At 43.1% G+C, this 21,510-nt stretch overlaps 1 protein-coding gene across 2 annotated transcripts; it reads left to right on the forward strand.

Moving 5' to 3' along the window:
- The first annotated feature begins 120 nt into the window (after positions 1 to 120).
- nt5dc3 (5'-nucleotidase domain containing 3) lies at positions 121 to 21,510 on the forward strand. 2 transcript variants are annotated; one of them, XM_080761896.1, is made up of 14 exons: positions 121 to 555; positions 1,159 to 1,343; positions 2,205 to 2,279; positions 2,442 to 2,497; positions 2,577 to 2,667; positions 3,025 to 3,162; positions 7,437 to 7,497; positions 7,682 to 7,784; positions 10,091 to 10,192; positions 11,673 to 11,754; positions 12,212 to 12,298; positions 13,553 to 13,693; positions 14,460 to 14,524; positions 17,948 to 21,510. In XM_080761896.1, the coding sequence occupies exons 1-14, from the start codon at positions 249 to 251 to the stop codon at positions 18,195 to 18,197; spliced, it is 1,743 nt and encodes a 580-aa protein (XP_080618022.1). In that variant the 5' UTR covers positions 121 to 248; the 3' UTR covers positions 18,198 to 21,510. The 2 variants fall into 2 exon arrangements, with proteins under 2 accessions (XP_080618022.1, XP_080618023.1); XM_080761897.1 differs by having other exon boundaries at positions 13,568 to 13,693.

A 21,510-nucleotide genomic window follows, 5' to 3' on the forward strand; every position in this document is an offset into this window, starting at 1 on the left:
GTGACAACCAACTATCCATTCACAGTAGTGCTGTCCGTTCAGGCAATGGGACTTTATTTAGAACAGGGAAGTGACGTCGTGCATGGTTTGGAGCCCGGGGGGCACTAACACAATATTCGCTAACGGCGGTGTGTGTATATTTACCCTATGGTATTTTACAGCTATAGTAGACCACCGCATGCATCATCATATAGCCCACCACCACGACCTACACACGGGGTTAGACGACCCCAAACGGGAGGAGAGCCATGACGCCCTTCATGTCGCTGTCCCTTTCCACTCTCTTAAAAAATACGAAGTGTCTGCAGAAGCTGTCTGTTGTCTGTAATGTCCTACAGCAGAGGAGGCTCTTCTTCAGACACCCATCATCAGAGCCCAGGACTCGACTAGTGTGTAAACGGGACTTTGGAGTGGGACATGTGTTGGCACCACGACCCCAGCATGGTGCCAACAACACCACAACAGTGCCATTTTGTACCAACAGCTCTTCAGGTGGCCAAAACATGAGCGACTGGCTGTGGTCTGTTTACCACCAGACCAAAAAAGAAACCGAAGGTAAGAAAGAATGTATCAGAAATATATTAGACTTATAGGGGTCATCTCTGACTGCCTCAAACATGACTGCATGTAAACTCTACTTGTAGTTAAACAAATGTACAATACAATACAAATAATATAATAATCATAATAATAACCATCATTGTCATCATCATCATTTTGACCTGTGGAATACTGTTGATTAGCCCCTTTAAAATACAGAAAAGGTAACCGAGGGTTCCGAATTCCGATAGGGGCTACCTGTTGATTATGGTACAGTTGAAATGGAAGTTATGGAACTCCCACTTTAATTCCTATTCAAGAGGCAAAATGTATACACCCCTTTCAGGTGTTGAACTAGACACAAGACTGTGAGTTTATCTCCTGTGTGGAAAAGTGCTGAACAGTTACCAGCAGCTGCAATAGAAAAGTTAATAACTAGAGATGCACAATATTGACATTTTGGCCTATATCGGTATCCGATAATAAAAAAATAAATACCGGTATTGGTGAAATATATCAGAATTATTTTTATATCAGTTCGATACAGAATATTCATGCGATGTACCGATAATATGGTGCATCACTATAACCATAACCACTCCCTGTCCTCCCTTCTAGATTTGATTCCAGTCATAACAAAGAATTCGGTTAACCCCGACACCATCTTTGCCAACAACGAGATGAACCTGGACGACATTGAGATTTATGGCTTTGACTATGACTACACCCTGGCATTCTACTCCAGTCAACTCCACACACTGATCTTCAACATCGCACGTGACATCCTCATCACAGAAAAAAGGGTGCGTTCACACACACACACACACACACACACACACACACACACACACACACACACACACACACACACACACACACGCGTTTGTGTGGTGGGGTGACCGGGTGTAGCTGTGACCGTGTGCATTGTGTTGTGTGTGTGTGTGTGTGTGTGTGTGTGTGTGTGTGTGTGTGTGTGTGTGTGTGTGTGTGTGTGTGTGTGTGTGTGTATGTATGCATTATGGGTGGGTATGTGCTGCTGCTGTGGGGCTATGTGTTCTCTCTCTTCTGTTCCATTTTCTTCTCTGACACAACACAACAACACGCATGTCTCACGGCTCCATGTTCCAATCCTGGCAGAATCAGTCCTGTTAGCGAAACTGTGTGACGTCAAGTAATGCACTGTAAATCGGTGGTTTTCAACCAGTGGTCCTTGAGGCGGTTCCAGGTGGTCCCCAGCTAAGTTGGTAACCAAATGGACCCTTATAGATCTTTAACTTGAGAGGTCAAATGGTCTGTGGCTCAAATCCACAATAAATAATGGACCTTGATATGAAAAGGGTTGAAAACAAAATCAAATTATCAAAGCACAGAACACAATCCCCCCCCCCCCTCCCACTCCTGGTTCGACAGCCTCTTTTATGTGTAACATAATGAGGTTAGTCTAACTGCATTATAATAATGCAGTAAGACTAACCTCATTATATGTTACACAATACACATAGACCCGGACACATATTATAACCTCAATCTGAAAATTACGGAAATTTCAATCTATGACATGTTTGCTGTGTTTCTCTCCACTGGTTCTCTACTGGATTTTATTATTTTATTATCTCTTTTGTTTTGTTGACGCTCACAATAACGTATTTTTATTTCTAATCTAGTACCCAGAGGGCCTCCGGGATTACGAGTACATTCCAAATTTTGCTATCAGGGGCCTGCACTATGACGTTCAGAAGGTGAGATCTACACCATTGTCTGTTTTTAAGCCACTCAAAAAGTTAAACATTGACATTTAAATGGTTCCAGCATTGGAAAGAGCCTAGCTCTTTCAGATGGTGGTCTTCCGCACAATCACAAAATGGAGCCATTAATCCATTCACTGACTTTGCTCTGTCTAGGCTCTACTGATGAAGATTGATGCCTTTCACTACATCCAATTGGGAACGGTGTACAGGTATGCATGGCAACGCATAGAACAGATTGAGAATGCTTTTTTCCTGACACGGTAAAAAATATAATCACTTATTCTGCAGGGGTCTCCATCCTGTATCTGACGAGGAGGTTATTGCCATGTATGAGGGCAGCCATGTCCCTCTAGAGCATATGAGTGATTTCTATGGGAAGGTAAAACGGCAATACACACACAATACATTCCATACTACTACAGTGTGACTGAGATTACTACCATTGTTCTTTTACTAATATTATTATTATTATTACTGCAGGATTAAGGCACGTTTCCCTGCACGGATTGTGCAAATTCATGTCACATGAAACATTTTTAAACCAGGCTAAAACCACTGCGTGCAGTGTGTGGACAGTCACAGTGCTCAAAACTTACAGTAGCTTTAGAGTGTACCAATAAATCTTGACCCTCTGATGTATCGGTTACATACACACATTTGCAAATAAAACTATGTAATACAATGTCTAGTATGTTGTTTTTCATTTGAATGGTGGTGTTTTTTGCTTTTCCTGCAGAGTTCCCATGGCTCCACCATGAAGCAGTACATGGACATCTTCTCCCTGCCTGAGATGACCCTCCTGTCATGCGTCAATGACTTCTTCATGAAACACAACATTGACTATGAGCCCGTCCATCTCTACAAAGATGTGAAGGTACCGTACAGTATTAATTGCAAATATTCTCCCACTCTGTTTAACGATCTCTGTGGGGACCTTGATTCTGTTAGATGTTTGGTTATGGTATTCAGGAATTCAGTCCTCCAAAGTAGGGATGTGCGGAGCCACAAATTTCACTGACGTTAAATAAGGATATTTTATAACTAACTAAATGAGTACCGGTAGTCTAAAATAAAAATGAAGCAGATCTGCAATTATCAACCAGCGCAAAACTAAGTATGAACCACCCGTACAAATCAAAATCAGTTGTTCAAGTAAAGTCTAAAGTGTATTCATTCTGACAACAATTAGAAAATGAGAACATCTTTCTCATGTCAAATCCAAACAGGGAAATAACAAAATTAAAACATTTCATGGATGCACCTGGGACGTATCCTCAGTGATGTATCCCAAGGTCATCGGGGTTTCGGGTCTCTCGAACATCATACCCCTCACTCAGGCGACCCAGCCCGGGTGATCAAGTCCCGATTTACGTCAGTAGCTACTAGCTACCCATAATCAGTCCCACTAAGGCAAAACAATCCGTTGGAACTACTCCAGAGCAACTCTGCCAGGGCTGGGAGGTACGCTTCTGGCGCATGGAAGGACTAGGCTCCGTGGGTTGACTCCTGTCCTGGCCCCTCCTACGTCTCACCAGGTCCACTCCTGCTCTCACCAGGCCCAGGACCTGTGCGTTGCACCAGACACTTCATTCAGGAGTGGTGGGCAATGGTTCCGCAGACTCCACCCGAGCGAGAAGGTGGTGCTGCGGGCTCCGCTTGCTGCTTGAATGGCCCTCACAGAGGGTTTGTTGGGCTTCTTCCTCACGGAGGACACAGGCTGGGGCGCTAACCCAAACTGCTCACTCGGTTGCCATCTACGTCTACATTCCGGCTGTCACCCGTCTCTCCGGTGGTCACCAGACTATACCTGGTTGTCACATAGTCTATTCTTATGAGTCACTATAAATAGAAGAACTATAACAAAAAACATTGCATAAATGCACCTGGGATGTATCCTCAGTGATGTATCCCAAGGTCATCGGGGAAAAAACATACTTAGTTAATTCTTTGCTGAATGGAAGAGCAAACATTCTGACTATATTATCAATTCCAGGCTGCTTATTTTTATATTTGGGAAGGTAGTATTTCCCCCCCCAAATGTACCTGTGAGGCAGCAGCTAGCCAGCCACCATTTAAAGGTGTAGGGAAACGGAAATGGTGATCATTTTATTTTGAAGTTTCAGATGGTTTCAACATGAAACGCTGAAGTTTCTGAACCAATCAGAGCGTTGCATCCCTTCAAGCGATGGGGCGGTAGCTAGGGACGCAGCAGCATGGTGTGTGTTTGTTTACAAGTCAGATAGTTGGCCAGCTATACCAGTTTACTGTTATGTGGCTTATTTCTACCCTATAATGTTTTCAGATACATATTTTAGCGTGATGATTAAGTTGAGTAACAAGACCAGCACACACCGTCTGCGAACGCCGCGCATCAAAACAGCCGCCTCCGTTATTTTCAATGAACCTATCCCACACCGGCGGCGTTCACGCCTCGAATCTGACGCTCCGATACGCCACTGTTCTATTTTCCAGGCGTGGAAATGAGAATTTCCGTGTGTTAGGTATGCCCATATGATGACCACGGATATGGTCTAAATGTGTGAAAAATTTCACTACGCCTTTAATAATGCTGTAAACAGCATTCTCTAAATAATACGTTACGGTACTCGCAAGTGAGGCACTAAAATCCCAACTATAGGAGCTAAAAAAAGTCGATTATGACACTGGGCAAGGTGAAAGAGTCGAGACCTCAACAGAAATAAGCCCTCAGGTAATAATAATAATAATCTTTATTGTCCCGAAGGATATTCATTTTCACAGGTCTGTTCAACAACAAAAGCAGCACATAGTACAGAAACAACATTACACCAAGACAATAAAAAAAATAAAAAACATGAGTTCCCCACTGTGTACAGAAACCATCCTATCGGCGGGGCAGTTTGTTTAATGCTGCGATGGCAGCATGGTAGGATTGACGTTTGCCTGTTATCTCTCCTAATGGTATCACATCAATACAGCATGGAAATGTGGACAAAAATCTTATCCAACGATAACAAAATATGCTAAGTTTCGGCCAGGTCTGAGAGGCAAGTTGAGGTCTGTGGCTCAAATAAAATAATAAATAATGGGCCTTGATATGAAAAGGGTTGAAAACCACTGTAATAAAGTATTCAATCAATCAATCAATCAGTATAACTGTAACTGTCAACCAATGTCAAAACAGGTTTTGACGAAGAAGGATTGGACCCATATCGTGAACGCGCTGGTCGTTGACTATCATTGCACGTGTTCATGTGCGTTCACGTATGAAACAGCGTTCACGTGTCATCATGAACATGCGCAATGATAGTCAACGGACCAGCGCGTTCATGATTTGGGTCCAAAGTGCAATACCAAATTCGGCCACTATGTCCCTTTCGCCTCAGGGTTTCCTGCGGGTGCCGTCTCTATGCATATATACTCTAAGGTTGGGGACTGTTGTGACTCCGAGCATACTTGTATGTAGTCGGTGACATTTTAGGTGTGGAAAAAAAACTGGTGTCTAATTTTAGAGCTCTGGCTGGCCTGCTTCAGAGCCTCCCAGCACCTGGCTGGCTCTGGTTTTTTCAGAGAGAGGGGGGGCCCTCTGTTCTCACTCTGTGTGTGTGTGTGTGTGTGTGTGTGTGCAGCTCTCTCCCCGTTCACTGTGGCCTTTGTACCGTAGCACAATGAGTTGTTAATAATAAACTGGAGGTTGTATCAACTGTCATTGACATTTTCTGAATTCTTCTTTTATAAGATTAGTTGGCATTCCTCGGAAAGTTACGATTTTGATGATTGCCTTCCAGTTGGCAGGCCCTGGGTAAACCAACCCAGAGATCTGCGTTTTTACACCAAGTAGCACGTCAGAAAATATAAAAAAATATGTTTTCACACTTGTCACACACACACACACACACACACACACACACACACACACACACACACACACACACACACACACGCCCAAATGAGCTCTTAACTGCCCTGAAAGACTGACCGAAGGGACAAAAGCAGATTCTAGCATCATCTCTTTACCTCGGCAAAGGGGAGTGGGCATTGTTGTTCAGTAGAAAGGGCTTATATAATATCCATTTCAAGTTTTATTAGCCTAACTTATTGTCATTACATGTGACTGAGAGTTGGCTATTTACTTAATTTACAGTACATCTAATCACGTGAGGGACTCTTATTGCGCTGATCTACAAGTTGTCAAGTGGTGCGTCCCGTCACGTTGTAAGCTGTCCCTTTTGAAGAGTGGTGTCGTTTTGTGTTTGTTTCCGGTTTCCAGTTTTCCAACTATTTTTGCTCGGGTTGGCGTTGAGGACCTAGTCATGATTGGCTGCCCCGAGTCTGAACCCATACTCTGAAACGCCGCCTAAGCCTGAAAGCCCTGAAAGGTCATAATGCAGAAGTTTTAACCCAGACTCTGCAACGCCCTTTGGCAACGCTGCAGTATTACTCTACGGCGGCTAATGTTATGAGCAAACTGGAGTTACAGAACAAAACACAGTGATTGAACCAACAAAAGCATGTCTGAAACGAACGCAAACAACAGCTGCGAGGTCGTCAGAAACATACACGTTAAAATAATAACAAAAAATTATTGGGGAGAAAAATAAATTAAAACGGGGGCACAGATGCACAGCGGAAAGTGCTTATTTCACCTGGCAGATAATGATACGCGTTTCATTCTTGTTTTCAAGTTATCGGTTAAAACATTGTAATTGGTAATTGTCTTTGTATTGAGTTTGTGCTTGAAATGTACTGTAATTCTGCAAACTGTTAATAAATATTTCAATCAATCAATCAAAGCCCTTCCTCACATGTAGTCTCCCCCCCTCCCCCCCCCAGGCCCCAACCCACCCAAATTCTACCTCGTCTGTCCGTTCCAGTTTACAGCTAAACGATAGATAAACTGTTGTTCTTGGCTTGACTACTGACAAGCCATCAGAGACTTTTCGTCTCCCATCTCTACAAAGTGACCGGACAACAATGGAGGCTGTCTCTCTTGTCTGCTACTCGCATTTGTATTCAGAGATGCTACTCCTCCTGTCGCACGAACAATTTGCACTCCTTTGTGTTTGCAAACTCAGGTGTTTTCCCTGCAGAACAAAGTGCTAGTATTCCAATGAAGTCTTCGTTCCCCTGGCTGACGACTGTGTCTGTTTTTCACTCTCTCTCTCACAGGAGGCCATCGGAGATGTTCACGTAAAGGGCATCATGTATAGAGCCGTGGAGGCGGATATCGGTAATAAATGCAGAGCATTCCCCTGAATGTCATTGTCTTCAAATCTGTAGAATTAAACATGAAATTATCTTATGTATGTGCCAAGAAGGAATAACAAGGCTGGTATTATTGTTTTCATCATTCATATTGTCTGCACAAGGCCATGTCTCTTTACCTGTTTATCTTTCTCTCTGCCTTTCTCCAGATAAATACATCTGCTATGGTGAACACAGTCAGGCGGTGTTGAACAAGCTGGCTGCATTTGGGAAAAAGATGTTTCTCATCACAAACAGCCCATTTGACTTTGTGTAAGTCCATCTTGTCACATCTGAAAAAGAGCGAAAAGAAAAACTAAAGTGCATTTTATTTGGACAGTGTTCAGCAGTCTGACAGTCCCCGGTAAGCTGCGTTTGAGCCTTTCGAGTAGTCTTAATATTTAAATTACTAAGACTACTGTTGCCATGCCTATCACTTACATTGGGGCTCTATTGACATTGACACTATGCTGACAGCAGAAAGGCCCTTTTTTATGGAACACATGCACGAGCGTTTCAAACAGTATCAAAAGATATCCAACTTGTGTCCTTGGTTACAGTCTCAGTCTTCATGGCAAGCAATACACAAATGTTAAAAGCATTTTGTAGTTGTTTAGTTGTGTTTATTCAAAACGAAGGAAACATGATCACCATAGTGTGGGGTCGCACCAATGTCATTGCACGCTCACTTTGTTGAACCTGAAGTGATCATACTGGGTGAATTCAACTTACTAGAAGTGTGTGGTCCTGCATTTCTGAATAATATGAACACCCCCAGCCAATTAAGTGAAAATGTCTTGACGCACACTGCCCCCCCCCCCCTCCCCCCCCACACACACACGGGTCACCCCCTGGTGTGACCTTTCTCATGACATACACAAGAACACCCGTTTGTGACAAGGATTTGTTACATCCACCGTCGTCCAAGTCTGTTCACCCACCCTCTTCTAGGCAGTCTTGTATAGTGTAGGAAGGAAGTTGTGGTCAAAATGAGGCTATTTATATGGAAACAAGAAGTTCTTGACAACAGACTAATCAAGGCAGCCTTTCTCTCCCTTTCAGAATATGGTAAATCTAAGTGCATAGTCACTACCACCCATGAACCTGTTGATTCATTCCACTCAGCCCTTAAAGACATAGAAGTTTTCAAGTTGGATATAGTATAGTCTGCCGTGGCCATTAATCATGATCAGTAATTCCTTGATGGTTTTACTTGGCTTTAAGTGCAATTCCTTTGAATTGTCTTCCTCTGTCTCCACAGAGTCCACAGCATGAGAAATCAAGTAATCAACACATCTCCATCACCGTTTAAATCAATGCTATTCACTCCCTTTGAAATGGCGAGAAGACGTGAAGTGGGACTTTTTTCCCACGTCCTTGGCTTGAGGCTTGTAAATGCTGACTCCTCCGGTAGAATTGGCAACCTTTAACTTCAACCATGGCCCTAACCCAAAATTGTAAATCCCTAACCCCAACCATGGCCCGGCCCCTAACCCTAAATTGGCAAATCCCTAACACCAGCCATTTACAATTTAGCATGGTCCTAGTGGTCCAGGCGCATGCCACATATAGGCTCTGGCCTGACAGCGTATCGCTGTCAGGCGACCTTTGCTGCATGTCTCTCCCCTTCTCTCTCTCCTGTCACTGTAACCATCAATACAAAAGCCAAAAACAAATCAATGCTTTTAGCACAGGCGGACTCTTCACATACTAGAGCATGTCTGAAATAAGTGTCAGCTGAAATCGACATGTAAATATGAAATAAATGCTTAAACATGTAGCTAGGTGTAATGTTAGAGACCACATAAGTGAACCTTTCAAGCCTGTTTTCTCAACTCGCTGTTTACTGCAAAACATTACTCTATAAGACATATCTCCAAAACTGGTGGTTCAAACTGAACAACTAATATGTCAATTTGAAGCTATGATTCCCTGCTTTCATGACATGAAAAACGAAAATTCAAAAAAATCCAATGGCAGTCCCTCAGTCAAATTTGTTCACATTTGATAGGTGCAGTAATAATAAAACAACTAATATTTCAAATATTTATCTCCACTTATTGCAGTGTTTTTTGTCACTATATACATATGCACACACACATACGTGCAATTGGTCCTCTGCATTTACCCAGCCTACGGCGCAGCCATTCCAAGAAGTTCGGGAGAGCAAGCTCAGGGACACAGTGACACATTGCTGGCTTGGCCTGGAATCAAAGCTGCGAAAACCAGGAACCGTAAAGGCTAATATTTGTAACAGACCACTTTGTGTCCTAATGCAAGCAGCGAAACTACTTGATATATTGAATTGGTGGGTGTACCAAGTTTGCTGGAAGAGCTTTTTACTTTCGTGTCCCACATCATGGAAAATAACTGCAAAAAACCGTGGGAAATTGTTGCCAGTCGAGCAGTTTCATTTTCATCTTATTGTACTTAATTACAATAGTTTGATATTGATTGATATCACTGACCACTACTACACTGCACTATCGATTGACCTGATGCAACACAGAACATGTGACCCTCATGACAATTGTGCAGATATTCCTGATGCTGAGCTGTTGTTTGTTTTCCCCATGCAGGAACCGGGGAATGAGCTACATCGTAGGGAAAGACTGGAGGGACCTGTTTGATGTGGTTATTGTGCAGGCTGACAAACCTGGTTTCTTCAACGACAGGAGAAAGTGAGTACAGCGTGCGTGCATGAGTGCGTGTATACAAAGTTACGTGCGTGTTTGTGATTTAATACACTAGGGGGCAGCAGAGGGCAATTGTCTCAGCCACTGTCCTTTCTCAACTCACCTGAGTATCAAGAGAGAGAGGGCTCTATTTTTCGTCTATGCTAAACCCCTATCCCTAAACTTATTTTTCATCATTTTTGAATAGTTCGATCTATAAGCTCACAATGTGTTGATGTAGATCGGCTTAGTTGAGCAATTCTTTTTAATGTTTTTCAAAATAGTAAAAAAGAAAAAAGGCAAAAAAAGGCAAAAAATAGGGCCCAGAGTCTCTAGTGAGAGTAAAATTATATATACATTGAACATTATATTCATTGTGCTTGAGAACACTCAACCACTCGCGTGCGTGCGTGTGACCTATTTGAGTAAGCTTTCGTGTTATAGGCTTGTTTGCAATTAATTGTCATTGTTACCCCACTGCCTTGTGGGTACCAATCGGTATAGGGAAAGCAATAGCACTTTGTTAAATGTATATTCAGTGATTTCACCTAATTCAAATATCACCTCTTTTTTGTTTTCTTGTGATAATCCTCCCTACTATAGAGTGTGCTGACCATATAAGGAGTTCCTCCCTGTCCCCAGTTAACCCCTGGGGTAAAAAAACCGTAGGTTTCGTTTTTGGCTAGGTGGCCCAGCCTTCATTCAATCAGGATAGAGAGGGGCCTTCCGCCAATCATGATCGAGCGGGGGCGGACCTTGGTGTGCGTGCTGTTGGCACGTGTCCCCCCACTGTAGTACGTGCATGTGCACATCTTGTTACCGGGGCGGACCGGGTTTTTTTTCCTCCAAATCACCCAAATCACTGAATGCTCCTTTAACCCATTCTGACCTGAGATCAGATTCGTACGAGGTTTCCACTGGACACACACTGGTCTGATTAAGCCATTCTGACCTGAGATCAGATTCTGAAAATGTCAGTCGTTCTTCGATTTTTCAAAAATAGCAGACCTACAAGCTTGTAGCGCGCCACTCGGTGGCGCGCTATGAGCTTGTAGATCTGCTATTTTTCAATAGCTAAAGCATGACATGATGCTAACACCAAAATGGGTGCCCGGTCAGAATGGGTTAAAGATGGAGTGCCACAATTTTTGTATTTCAGTAGTTCATTAGACAGCCTGGAGTCGTTTTTATGTGCAATGGTGTATTAACTTTGTATTTATGGTTTCTTCCTGGAGGCTGAACCCTTGACAGTAATATAGTGACATCACACTATCAGCCCTCCCCTAACCCCTCCCCCTTTATCATACAACTACAGCTGTGGGTGCGGCTTCAGTTCAGGTGGATCACCACCCACCAGGCAAACTTAATGAACTGGTGGGGGTGTCCAAATAAAAGCATGATTTTAACAAATACTGTACACCTTTTGGAAAAAGTTATTCCTCTTTATATTATAACAATACCTGATGATCATGTTTTATGTTTGTAGACCTTTCAGACGAGTGACATCCAAAGGGGTGCTGCTTTGGGACCGTATTCACAAATTGGAGAAAGGACAGATCTATAAGCAGGTGCAGACACACACACACACACACACACACACACACACACACACACACACACACACACGCACGCCCCCCTGTTGAGTTCTGGTCCTTCCAGACATCCAGAGAGATTAGAGTTTAATGGAAATTCATTACCGATCACAATTCAGCCGATAGTCGATACTGATACGGCTATGTTTATTTAGTTTTTGTTGTTTTCATTTCCCCCTTTTGTGCCAGAGAAACAAATTCATCTTCAATACAGGAAATACATTTTTAGAAACTACAAATTGGTATAGGCTACAGATAACCAACGCAAAATGTATGCTTATCAACAACATTTAAATATCGGCTATACTGCCATTGGTTAATGTCAATAACCGATATTGACCGATGGCGGCAAATATCGTCTGATACATTGGTGCATCCCTAATCACCCTCTTTTGGTCTGTTTATTTGTTTGTTGCTTGTATCTCTGATTCAGGGAAACCTGTATGAGTTCCTGAGGCTGACAGGGTGGAGGGGGTCCAAGGTGCTCTATTTTGGAGATCACATCTACAGTGACCTGGCTGTAAGTAGACACTAGGGCATTCACAAAAAAATCGATTTATCGATAGCATTAACACAAGTCGATTCAGATTAGGAGAAGTCGAAAATAAATAAATGTTTTCCCCATATCATATTTTTTGCTCTATGTGTGCGTGTGTACAGAATTCAAACTGTAGCATTGATTATTGTCACGGACAGAAGTCATTCTTTCCCTTTGCATATATGCACCGGAGCACACTCGCCTATTAGTTTGCATTGCATTCAGAATTAATTCTTAATTAAAAACCAACTGCAGCTGTATATGTGGCTCTCAGCGCGCGGTGTCCCACTATTGACTGGCTGAATTTGAAGTTTGAACTGCGCTGTGTCAGAGAAGTAACAGATAGAAGCGCACAAACTTTATCCCCAAACGATATCCCCCTCATCTCCATGCTGGAAATAAAACGTCTGGGTTTCCGAGGCTACATCCGTGCTGACACAATGACTGTCCTGTTTCTGGTTAAGCTTTACGCGCGGGGCACATGAACCTCTCCGTCTCCGGTCAGTGCGGGTTGTTGTTTATTTGCATGGCTCAGAAAATAAGTAACAAACTAACATGAGAACATTATCGAGTTGTTTGAGGAGGAGGAGGAGGAGTCTGTGGCCTACTGGCCTCATAGGGTATGACGGGTGTCCTCTCTGCGTCTGTGTCCTCTCATTGGGTGTCCTCTCTGCGTCTGTGTCCTCATTGGGTGTCCTCTCTGCGTCTGTGTCCTCTCATTGGGTATGACGGGTGTGTCCTCTCTGCGTCTGTGTCCTCATTGGGTGTCCTCTCTGCATCTGTGTCCTCTCATTGGGTATGATGGGTGTCCTCTCTGCGTCTGTGTCCTCTCATTGGGTGTCCTCTCTGCGTCTGTGTCCTCTCATTGGGTGTCCTCTCTGCGTCTGTGTCCTCTGCATCTGTGTCCTCTCATTGGGTATGACGGGTGTCCTCTCTGCGTCTGTGTCCTCTCATTGGGTATGACGGGTGTCCTCTCTGCGTCTGTGTCCTCTCATTGGGTGTCCTCTCTGCGTCTGTGTCCTCTGCATCTGTGTCCTCTGCATCTGTGTCCTCTCATTGGGTATGACGGGTGTCCTCTCTGCGTCTGTGTCCTCTCATTGGGTATGACGGGTGTCCTCTCTGCGTCTGTGTCCTCTCATTGGGTGTCCTCTCTGCGTCTGTGTCCTCTGCATCTGTGTCCTCTCTGCGTCTGTGTCCTCTTATTGGGTATGACGGGTGTCCTCTCTCTGCATGCAGGATCTCACTCTGAAGCACGGCTGGAGGACGGGCGCCATCATCCCCGAGCTGAGGAAGGAGATAAAGATCATGAACACGCAGCAATACGTCCACATGATGACCTGGCTGCAGGCGCTGACCGGACTCATCGAACACATGCAGGTCAGATCACAATCAATCGGCAAGAACGCACTTTTTTCAGATCATGCTTAACCACTTACACCCTATATTTGATTTGATTTATTTAGCACGATGTAAAAAACAAAAAACTGAAACAAACTGTACATCAAAGATAAAAACAAAAGTGCCAGGAGCAGACAAGAAGCCCAAAGGGACTGACTATATTAGGCCTATACCTATGTATATCACAATAAGAAATATGAACAAAATATGAATCTACTGTATATAATTCACAAATAACATGATTGCAGTATAAATACTTACCTACCGGTATATACAATTAATAATATTAGCCAACATGGTTGACAGATTTTATAGGATGTCAATTCCATAGAGCAACCAAGCAAACAGGAAAAGGAAAAGGAAAAAAAAAAGTTTACTAGTGTACCCTAGGGGTACATTTTTCCCTTAACACCAAGGGCCCTATTTTCGTCAGTGCTAAACCCTTTATACCTGAACTTCTTTGCCTTTTTTACTATTTTGAAAAACATATTAAAATTGTTCAACTAGCCGATCTACATCAACATGTTGTGAGCTTGTAGATCGACTACTTGAACTATTCCCTGAATCTCTTTGTTATAGCCGACCTGCTGTTTTCACCAAATGGGTGAACACTAATTTATTATACATAAAGAATTAGCTAGATGGCCTCAGGGCAGAAACATGGAAATTAATGAATGAATGTTCACTTATGAAGTGTGTGCTTCGAGCCGCTCATCTTCTCTGTTCCACTTCTGTTGTGAAACAGGTCCACAGGGATCCGTCTTCCCGAGCTGTTGTCAAGGAGTGGATCAAAGAGAGAGAGACCATGAGGTAAAGAACATTTTACATTTGTTTGTCCGCCACAACATATTGCAGAGTTAGTTGTCCACAACACATACAAGGAATTAGACTTGGTAGGCTGCTGCCAATGTAGAAACAACATTAGTTTTGGTAGACCATTACCTACTTCTCGACAAACTGCATTCCATTGGTCTCTCAAGAGAGTCCGTTCTCTGGTTTAACTCATGTCTCCACCTTAGACGTCAGTGAGTCTCGAGTCGTATCAGGGGAACCGATCTGAATTTATGATTATGGAGAAAGGTGTACAGGGTCCTTCCCTGGGTCCTCTGCTGTTCTCCATTGTTATTAATGACCTCTCCACAATTTGTTCTGACTGCCACATTCTATTATATGTCGATGACACAGTCATCTATTCCTCAAAATCTGTTATTTCCCTAATTCAGTGTACACTACAGGCTGCCTTTGATGCAGTTCAAAGATGGTTTTACCTCAACAAGCCGATATTGAAAAAGTTCTTTAGCATGTTTTTTTCCTTTACCTTTATCTATTACATTTGCTGATGAAACACAAATGGAAAAGGTGGATGAATTAAAATATCACGGCCTCTGGCTCGACCCTCAACTCTCATTCAAGTCTCATATTACCTCTGTTGTCCAGAAAGTAAATTTCAGCCTGAAAGTACTATCGATCCATTAACTGTTTCACCCTTAAGGTCAGAAAAAGATTTCACAATGAATCCTCCCATTAGACTATGCTGACATTGTTTATCAAAATACTTCTGAAACAAACCTCTATCCTCTTAACAATCTTTGCAGATGTATACTGAGGTGTCCTTATATTACCCACCACTGTGTTATGTATATGAGTCTCTTAACTGGTACCACTTAAATACTGTGCTATTTATCTTGAAATGCATTTACTTTAACTACCCTGAATATCTAAAACAATATGTGAATCCCTTCAGCTCACCATATGACCTTAGGCATACAGATTATCCTTACCTCATTGTCCCCACCACCAATGTCAGAAAAGAAGTTTGCCGACGTGCTGTGTCAATTACAAAGCTCCTGACGATTGGAACAATCTTCCCAGTTCCCTTATGGCTCGTACACACTGCACGATATTTGCTCCGATTATGCTGTCTGGGAGCATTTTTTGGCGCTCGCTGACAAAACTCCCGATCTGACGCAAGATCAGGCTTTGGTCACCGAGGTTTTGCTCGCTGTGTGTGAAAGGCTCTGCGAGCAGATATAGCACCGATAAAAACGCTTGCCGATGCCTTCCTGACCGTTTCTGAATATCTAGCAGGTTTGAAATGTGGCTCTCTCGCCGACTGGACATCCTAGAGTATGAAATGGGTTGCGACCGCATCCCGAGAAGGCCATATTATACAGCCAATGAGAGCACAGGACAGCTGTTCTGTCTGTCTGTCGACTGTATTGATAGATGATAATATATATATAACCTTTATTCCTTGGGTAAATCCCTGTGTCGTACATATTGGTAGCTACTGTATATTAGCCCAATGTTGCTGTTAAATAGTCAAAACCAAGGCATTTCACTTGAATAATGTTGATAAGATCGCATCGTAATAAACAGTGCAGAGCAAAGTTTGGACCGTGTGTGTGTGTGTGTGTGTGTGTGTGCGTGTGTGTGCGTGTGTGTGTGTGTGTGTGTGTGTGTGTGTGCATGTGTGTGCATGAAAATCAAGATTTGTCGCACACGTAGGCTATACGCTATCACAAACATTTTGCCCTGTGTAGCCTGGCTATTCCTGTGTGTGTGTGGTGTGCACGGCATCCTGCACGTGCAAAACAAATGATGTAGCCTATATGTATCGGGTCTGGATCGCATCGTGGTGAACTCTTGCACTGTGTGATGCCTAGTCGGCTATCAATCGTTTAGTGTGAAAGCCACACAGATATAATGACAGTCGATTTAAAAAGCGATCTGATGACTCGCCGACAACTTTAAAACTCCTACAGTGTGTAGGGGCCATTGGATCCATTAACTCCTTCAATATCTTTAAATCGTCTATCCTTACTCATCTTCAAATACCCTGCTTCTAATATGCCTCTGATTGTTCCCTCTGTCTCTTATAAACAAGCCTGTGAATACCTTGTAATTTAACATCCATGCTGCATGTGCACGTTCATATTTGTGTATTCATTTAAGAATGTTGTATAATGCATGATACCATATCTGCGTATGTAACGGTCTGTAGTCTGTTTTTTGGTTCATCTTTATATATTTATATGAATACATTGATGCATGAAGTCTCTTATTCTATGTGTGATTAGGTGGGGTTGGAGTCTCTTATTCTAAGGGTGATTAGGTGGGGTGGAGATACGGTGGGGTGGATTCTATGGGTGATTAGGCGGGGTGGATTCTATGGGTGATTAGGTGGGGTGGATTCTATGGGTGATTAGGTGGGGTGGATTCTATGGGTGATTAGGTGGGGTGTAGATACGGTGGGGTGGATTCTATGGGTGATTAGGTGGGGTGGATTCTATGGGTAATTAGGTGGGGTGGATTCTATGGGTTATTAGGTGGGGTGGATTCTATGGGTGATTAGGTGGGGTGGAGATTAGGTGGGGTGGATTCTATGGGTGATTAGGTGGGGTGGAGATTAGGTGGGGTGGATTCTATGGGTGATTAGGTGGGGTGGATTCTATGGGTAATTAGGTGGGGTGGAGATTAGGTGGGGTGGATTCTATGGGTGATTAGGTGGGGTGGATTCTATGGGTAATTAGGTGGGGTGGATTCTATGGGTGATTAGGTGGGGTGGATTCTATGGGTGATTAGGTGGGGTGGAGATTAGGTGGGGTGGATTCTATGGGTGATTAGGTGGGGTGGAGATTAGGTGGGGTGGATTCTATGGGTGATTAGGTGGGGTGGATTCTATGGGTGCATCCTCAATGATATCAGGCGAGGGGAGAATATTCTGAATTTTTCAGTCGGACACTCTGCCACCGTCCTTCGCGCTCTACGGCCATATTAGCTTCCTGTTGACTTAGCTGTTAGCATAGCAGAAAGAATGCCTCGTCTCTCCTAATCCAGGGTGCTCTCCGTGGTTTTGATCTGATGGATATACTAGCGCTTCATTTCTGCTCTTCATCTGCCTCTCGTTCAAAATATGAACGCTTTTTGGATCATATATCGTATAAATTAAAACGATAGCAATGTAAGCTAGCAAAGTAAAGCAAACTATTTCTCAGTTTTTTCCCCGGATTGTTTCCAGGGGGTGGGTTTCAGAGTAAAAGCGGCCATGTCTTTCCGGCACCCCAGAGCTCCTATTTTGAAGGAATCCCGGCGCTGATTGCATGGATGTATTTGTTGCATTATTTTGTCTAGTGTATTTGCTGTTTTCTGTTGGACCCCCTCCCTCGAAAAAGACATGGTATACATCTCAAGGGGATATCCTTTCAATAAAGGTTCATAATTTATTGACAGGTCCCAGACCAAGGACATCTTCAACGAGCAATTTGGAAGCCTCTTCCGGACGTACCACAACCCCACCTACTTCTCGCGCCGCCTGTCGCGCTTCGCTGACATCTACATGCCCTCCATCAGCTGCCTGCTCAACTATGACTTCCAGCACACCTTCTTCCCTCGCCGCACCCCCTTGCAGCACGAGTCGCCCTTCTGGCCTGAGCAGAGGCCTGCCCACAGCCCCCAGCCCCACAGGACACCAGAGGCCTGAGCAGAGACTCTGAGTAAGAGGGCCCATAGTGGGGACCGGGGGGAAAATCACTGCTAGAGCAAAAAAAATCTTCTCTTATGGCCTATATTTTCAAATACAGGCCAGACTTTTATTGGACATAGACCTTAAATGTGACTAGATGCTAGATTTGTACTTGACATGCATTCAGTGCTACACAAGCTACAACGTTGTAATACAATTAGCCTTTGTTTTGTTTCTTCGCTACTCGGTCTGACCAGCCTCCTGTTTGACTCGATTTCATAACGTCACCTCCTGTTATGTAGCCATGTTGCTGATCATCATCATCATTTTTCGACTGCGGATTTCACAATACCACGATTTCACCCGTTTACATGTCCCGCCTACCTTGGAGATAGGACCCTGTCCAGAATAGCGAAGTGACAAAATGAAACACGGAACACAGCGAAGCAGGCTGGAACCCAGGCTTGTGGGGAATGGCTTTACAAAAGACTCATGCTGCTTTTTTGCTTATATACTCTCTACACAATAGCATTCACGTAAAGCTCCGAATTCAGGAAATGCACATGTGTTGCCTCGCACTGTTGACGTTGAACCTGTAAATGAGGATTTAGTCATGTTAATAACATAAGCTGGAAATTCTGGGTATTTTTTATAAAATAATAATATTTTTAAGCAGTATAGCACTAGTAAGCCAACCATCTTGAATCCATTCATTCAAAATAGAATTAAGGCATGCATGGGAGGTTTTTATCCAGAAAGAAGGCTTCTTTGTATGTTTTGCTTCTTAGCCCCAATTGATTCCTCCCCACATACCGGTACATGTCTGTGTGTTATCACTGCTGTTGTATCCTATACTCCTGTCTCACCTGCCAGTGAGGAGACTGGAAATAAACTCGCATTTGATACATCGAATTAACGCCACGCTTTGCTGATTACAGAGAACTTTTAATTATAGTAAATCGGTTCTGAATTGGGTGTGGCATACAGTAGATGGATTAATGAGGCTGAGAAACGGTGGCATGTTTTAGCAGCAAAATTGATTAACTGGTAATGCAAACACAATTAACAGTCACAATTTGCGGAATACAGGAAATTTGAATTGCAGATATTTGTTGACAAAAAGAGGACGTGTCTACTAGTTGTAGCTACAGAGACAGATGAATGTCAGGACGGCGGCTAGGGGTGTCAAAATAATCCATTCAGCAACGTGTCGCAATTCAGCCATGCTGCAATGCAGCAATGTGACATAATCGATATATATATATTATAATACTGTATATAATATTATACAATACCAGTAATACTCCCTGAGGGCGAGGCCGGGTGCACGCATCAGCCTGGGTGACGGCAGACTGCTGGGCGAGCACTGGCGCTTTGGCATGGGAGGTCAGACCAACATGGAATGTCGGAACAGGTCAGCTCTATATATGGAGATCTAAGGGTTTGAGGTTTGAGGTCAGATGTAGAGTTGCCGGGCCGGCTCCATATATGCAGATCTAGGTGATGATCCAGTCTTCTCCATGTATGGCTATCCAGGGTTTGATGAGGTCAGTGTCGTGATCTTCATATATGGAGACGGCCATATATGGTGAAGTGACGTGTCACGAGGCGTGATGTCACGAGGCGTGACCACGTATGGAGGCGTGATGTCATGAGGCGTGACCAACTGATGTGAGATGCAGGTTTTCATAGTAAACTATGAAACTGCTTGTATTGAGTTTGACTGATAACAAAAATGTGCCATGTTGTGCAGCAATATAGAAAAGTGTGATGCATCGTAGAATGGAATTGTTACCTGGTAAATGGTAATGGAATGAATAGAGTTGTGAGGGCAGTGCTGATGCACACCTCTAACGGCGGCTATGGATCAACAACATTCTTAGGACCAAGAATAAAATAGAAATGCATTTATTTTTCTCTCATTTTCTCCTCATACAAGATCGTCTTTCTTTGGAGATGCACAACAGCGCAAACTTGTTTTGATTTAATTCTGATTAGGCCTAATGTGTTTGGGGAACAATCAATTGCTGAATGTTGAAGTGTTGTGTTCAGATTGAATGGATTTTGATGGCAAGGACAAATTGTTGATTGCTGTGAAAACAATCACCCACGCTGCTGTCAATAGGCCGGGTGCCAAAAACTAGACGAGCTCAAAGCTGGTCTTATGTTGCAGCACTAAATCTTTGGGGTAGATAGCTTTGCTCTCTGATATCGCTAGACCACGCCTCGTTTTAAGATCAACACGCACACACAGTGCACAGCGTTATCTAGACAGCAATGTGATCGAATCACTTCGAAACAGATTACATCTATTTGCCGTTTCAAGGACTTTCAATGACTATGAAGCAAGAGACTTATTATTCAGGGTAAAAAACAGTTTGGTGAACCACACTATAAGCATACACCACCATCATATAGACAATTTATTTATGTGGCAGTCCCACCCCCTGCGAGGGCAATTTTCCATTCATGTTTCCATAGACGTTTCAAAACCTATTTATTTAAATACCTGTAAGCCTCGGACAAAGCCAACAGCCGAGTTGACAAATCATGACAATAAAAATGTTTTGGCCCAAACAAATAATTTAAAAAGAAGAATAACAGGGCAGGGTACAACACTTTTGTTGTTTTCTTCTTTCTAATCATATTGTCATGATTTGTCAACTCCGCTGTTGGCTTTGTCCGACGCTTACAGGTCTTTAAAGAAATACTTTAAAAAACGTCTATGGGAAAAATGAATGTGGAATTCTCTTCTGGTGCCCTCGTCGTTCTGAAAGGGGGCGGGACTGCAACGCTCTTTTGAGCTTTAACTTTTTTTCTTTTCTAGCGGCGTAGCCGCTCCAATGCACAGCTTTGTGTGTCAGCCTGTCCGTTTGAGAACGGAATGTCCGTGACGTCGCCACGTTGACATCAAGTGTGATTTTTTCCTTTAGTTACTGACAACTGGGAATAAACTGCACTTTTTTTTGTTATTTGTATTTTTGTTCCCCAAGGGGAAATGAGTCCTAAGCATTCGACCCCTCGTATTAGAAGCAGTGGCGCCACCTACAGTACAGTAACTAAGTGTTCGGTGTCTTGCTCAAGGACACGCCAGGAGAAAACAAGTCTTGTTCACCGAGTATTACTATTTACCAGTTTGCCAGTAAATATAGCAATGGTTGACATGTTTGAGGGTTTGATTATTTTTCAGCAAATATGTGATATGTTAATAATGTAAAAGCTGATATGGATTGTATACTTTTTGAAAAAGGGAAATTCTTGAATAGCTTTGGCCACCTTTATTTCTGGATTTCTTTCCAGTTGAGTTTTTACTTCTGCTGAAGTGTATTTT

This window comes from Protomyctophum bolini, assembly GCF_963924005.1.
Source record: "Protomyctophum bolini genome assembly, chromosome: 4".
Taxonomy (NCBI): domain Eukaryota; kingdom Metazoa; phylum Chordata; class Actinopteri; order Myctophiformes; family Myctophidae; genus Protomyctophum; species Protomyctophum bolini.

What these genes read in the sequence shown, in the direction of transcription:
- nt5dc3 (XM_080761896.1), top strand. Translation starts at nt 249, where the DNA reads ATGACGCCCTTCATGTCGCTGTCCCTTTCCACTCTCTTAAAAAATACG. An exon ending in TGAGTGATTTCTATGGGAAG is followed by an intron (nt 2,668 to 3,024) that starts GTAAAACGGCAA and finishes CTTTTCCTGCAG; the next exon opens with AGTTCCCATGGCTCCACCAT. An exon ending in AGCCGTGGAGGCGGATATCG is followed by an intron (nt 7,498 to 7,681) that starts GTAATAAATGCA and finishes GCCTTTCTCCAG; the next exon opens with ATAAATACATCTGCTATGGT.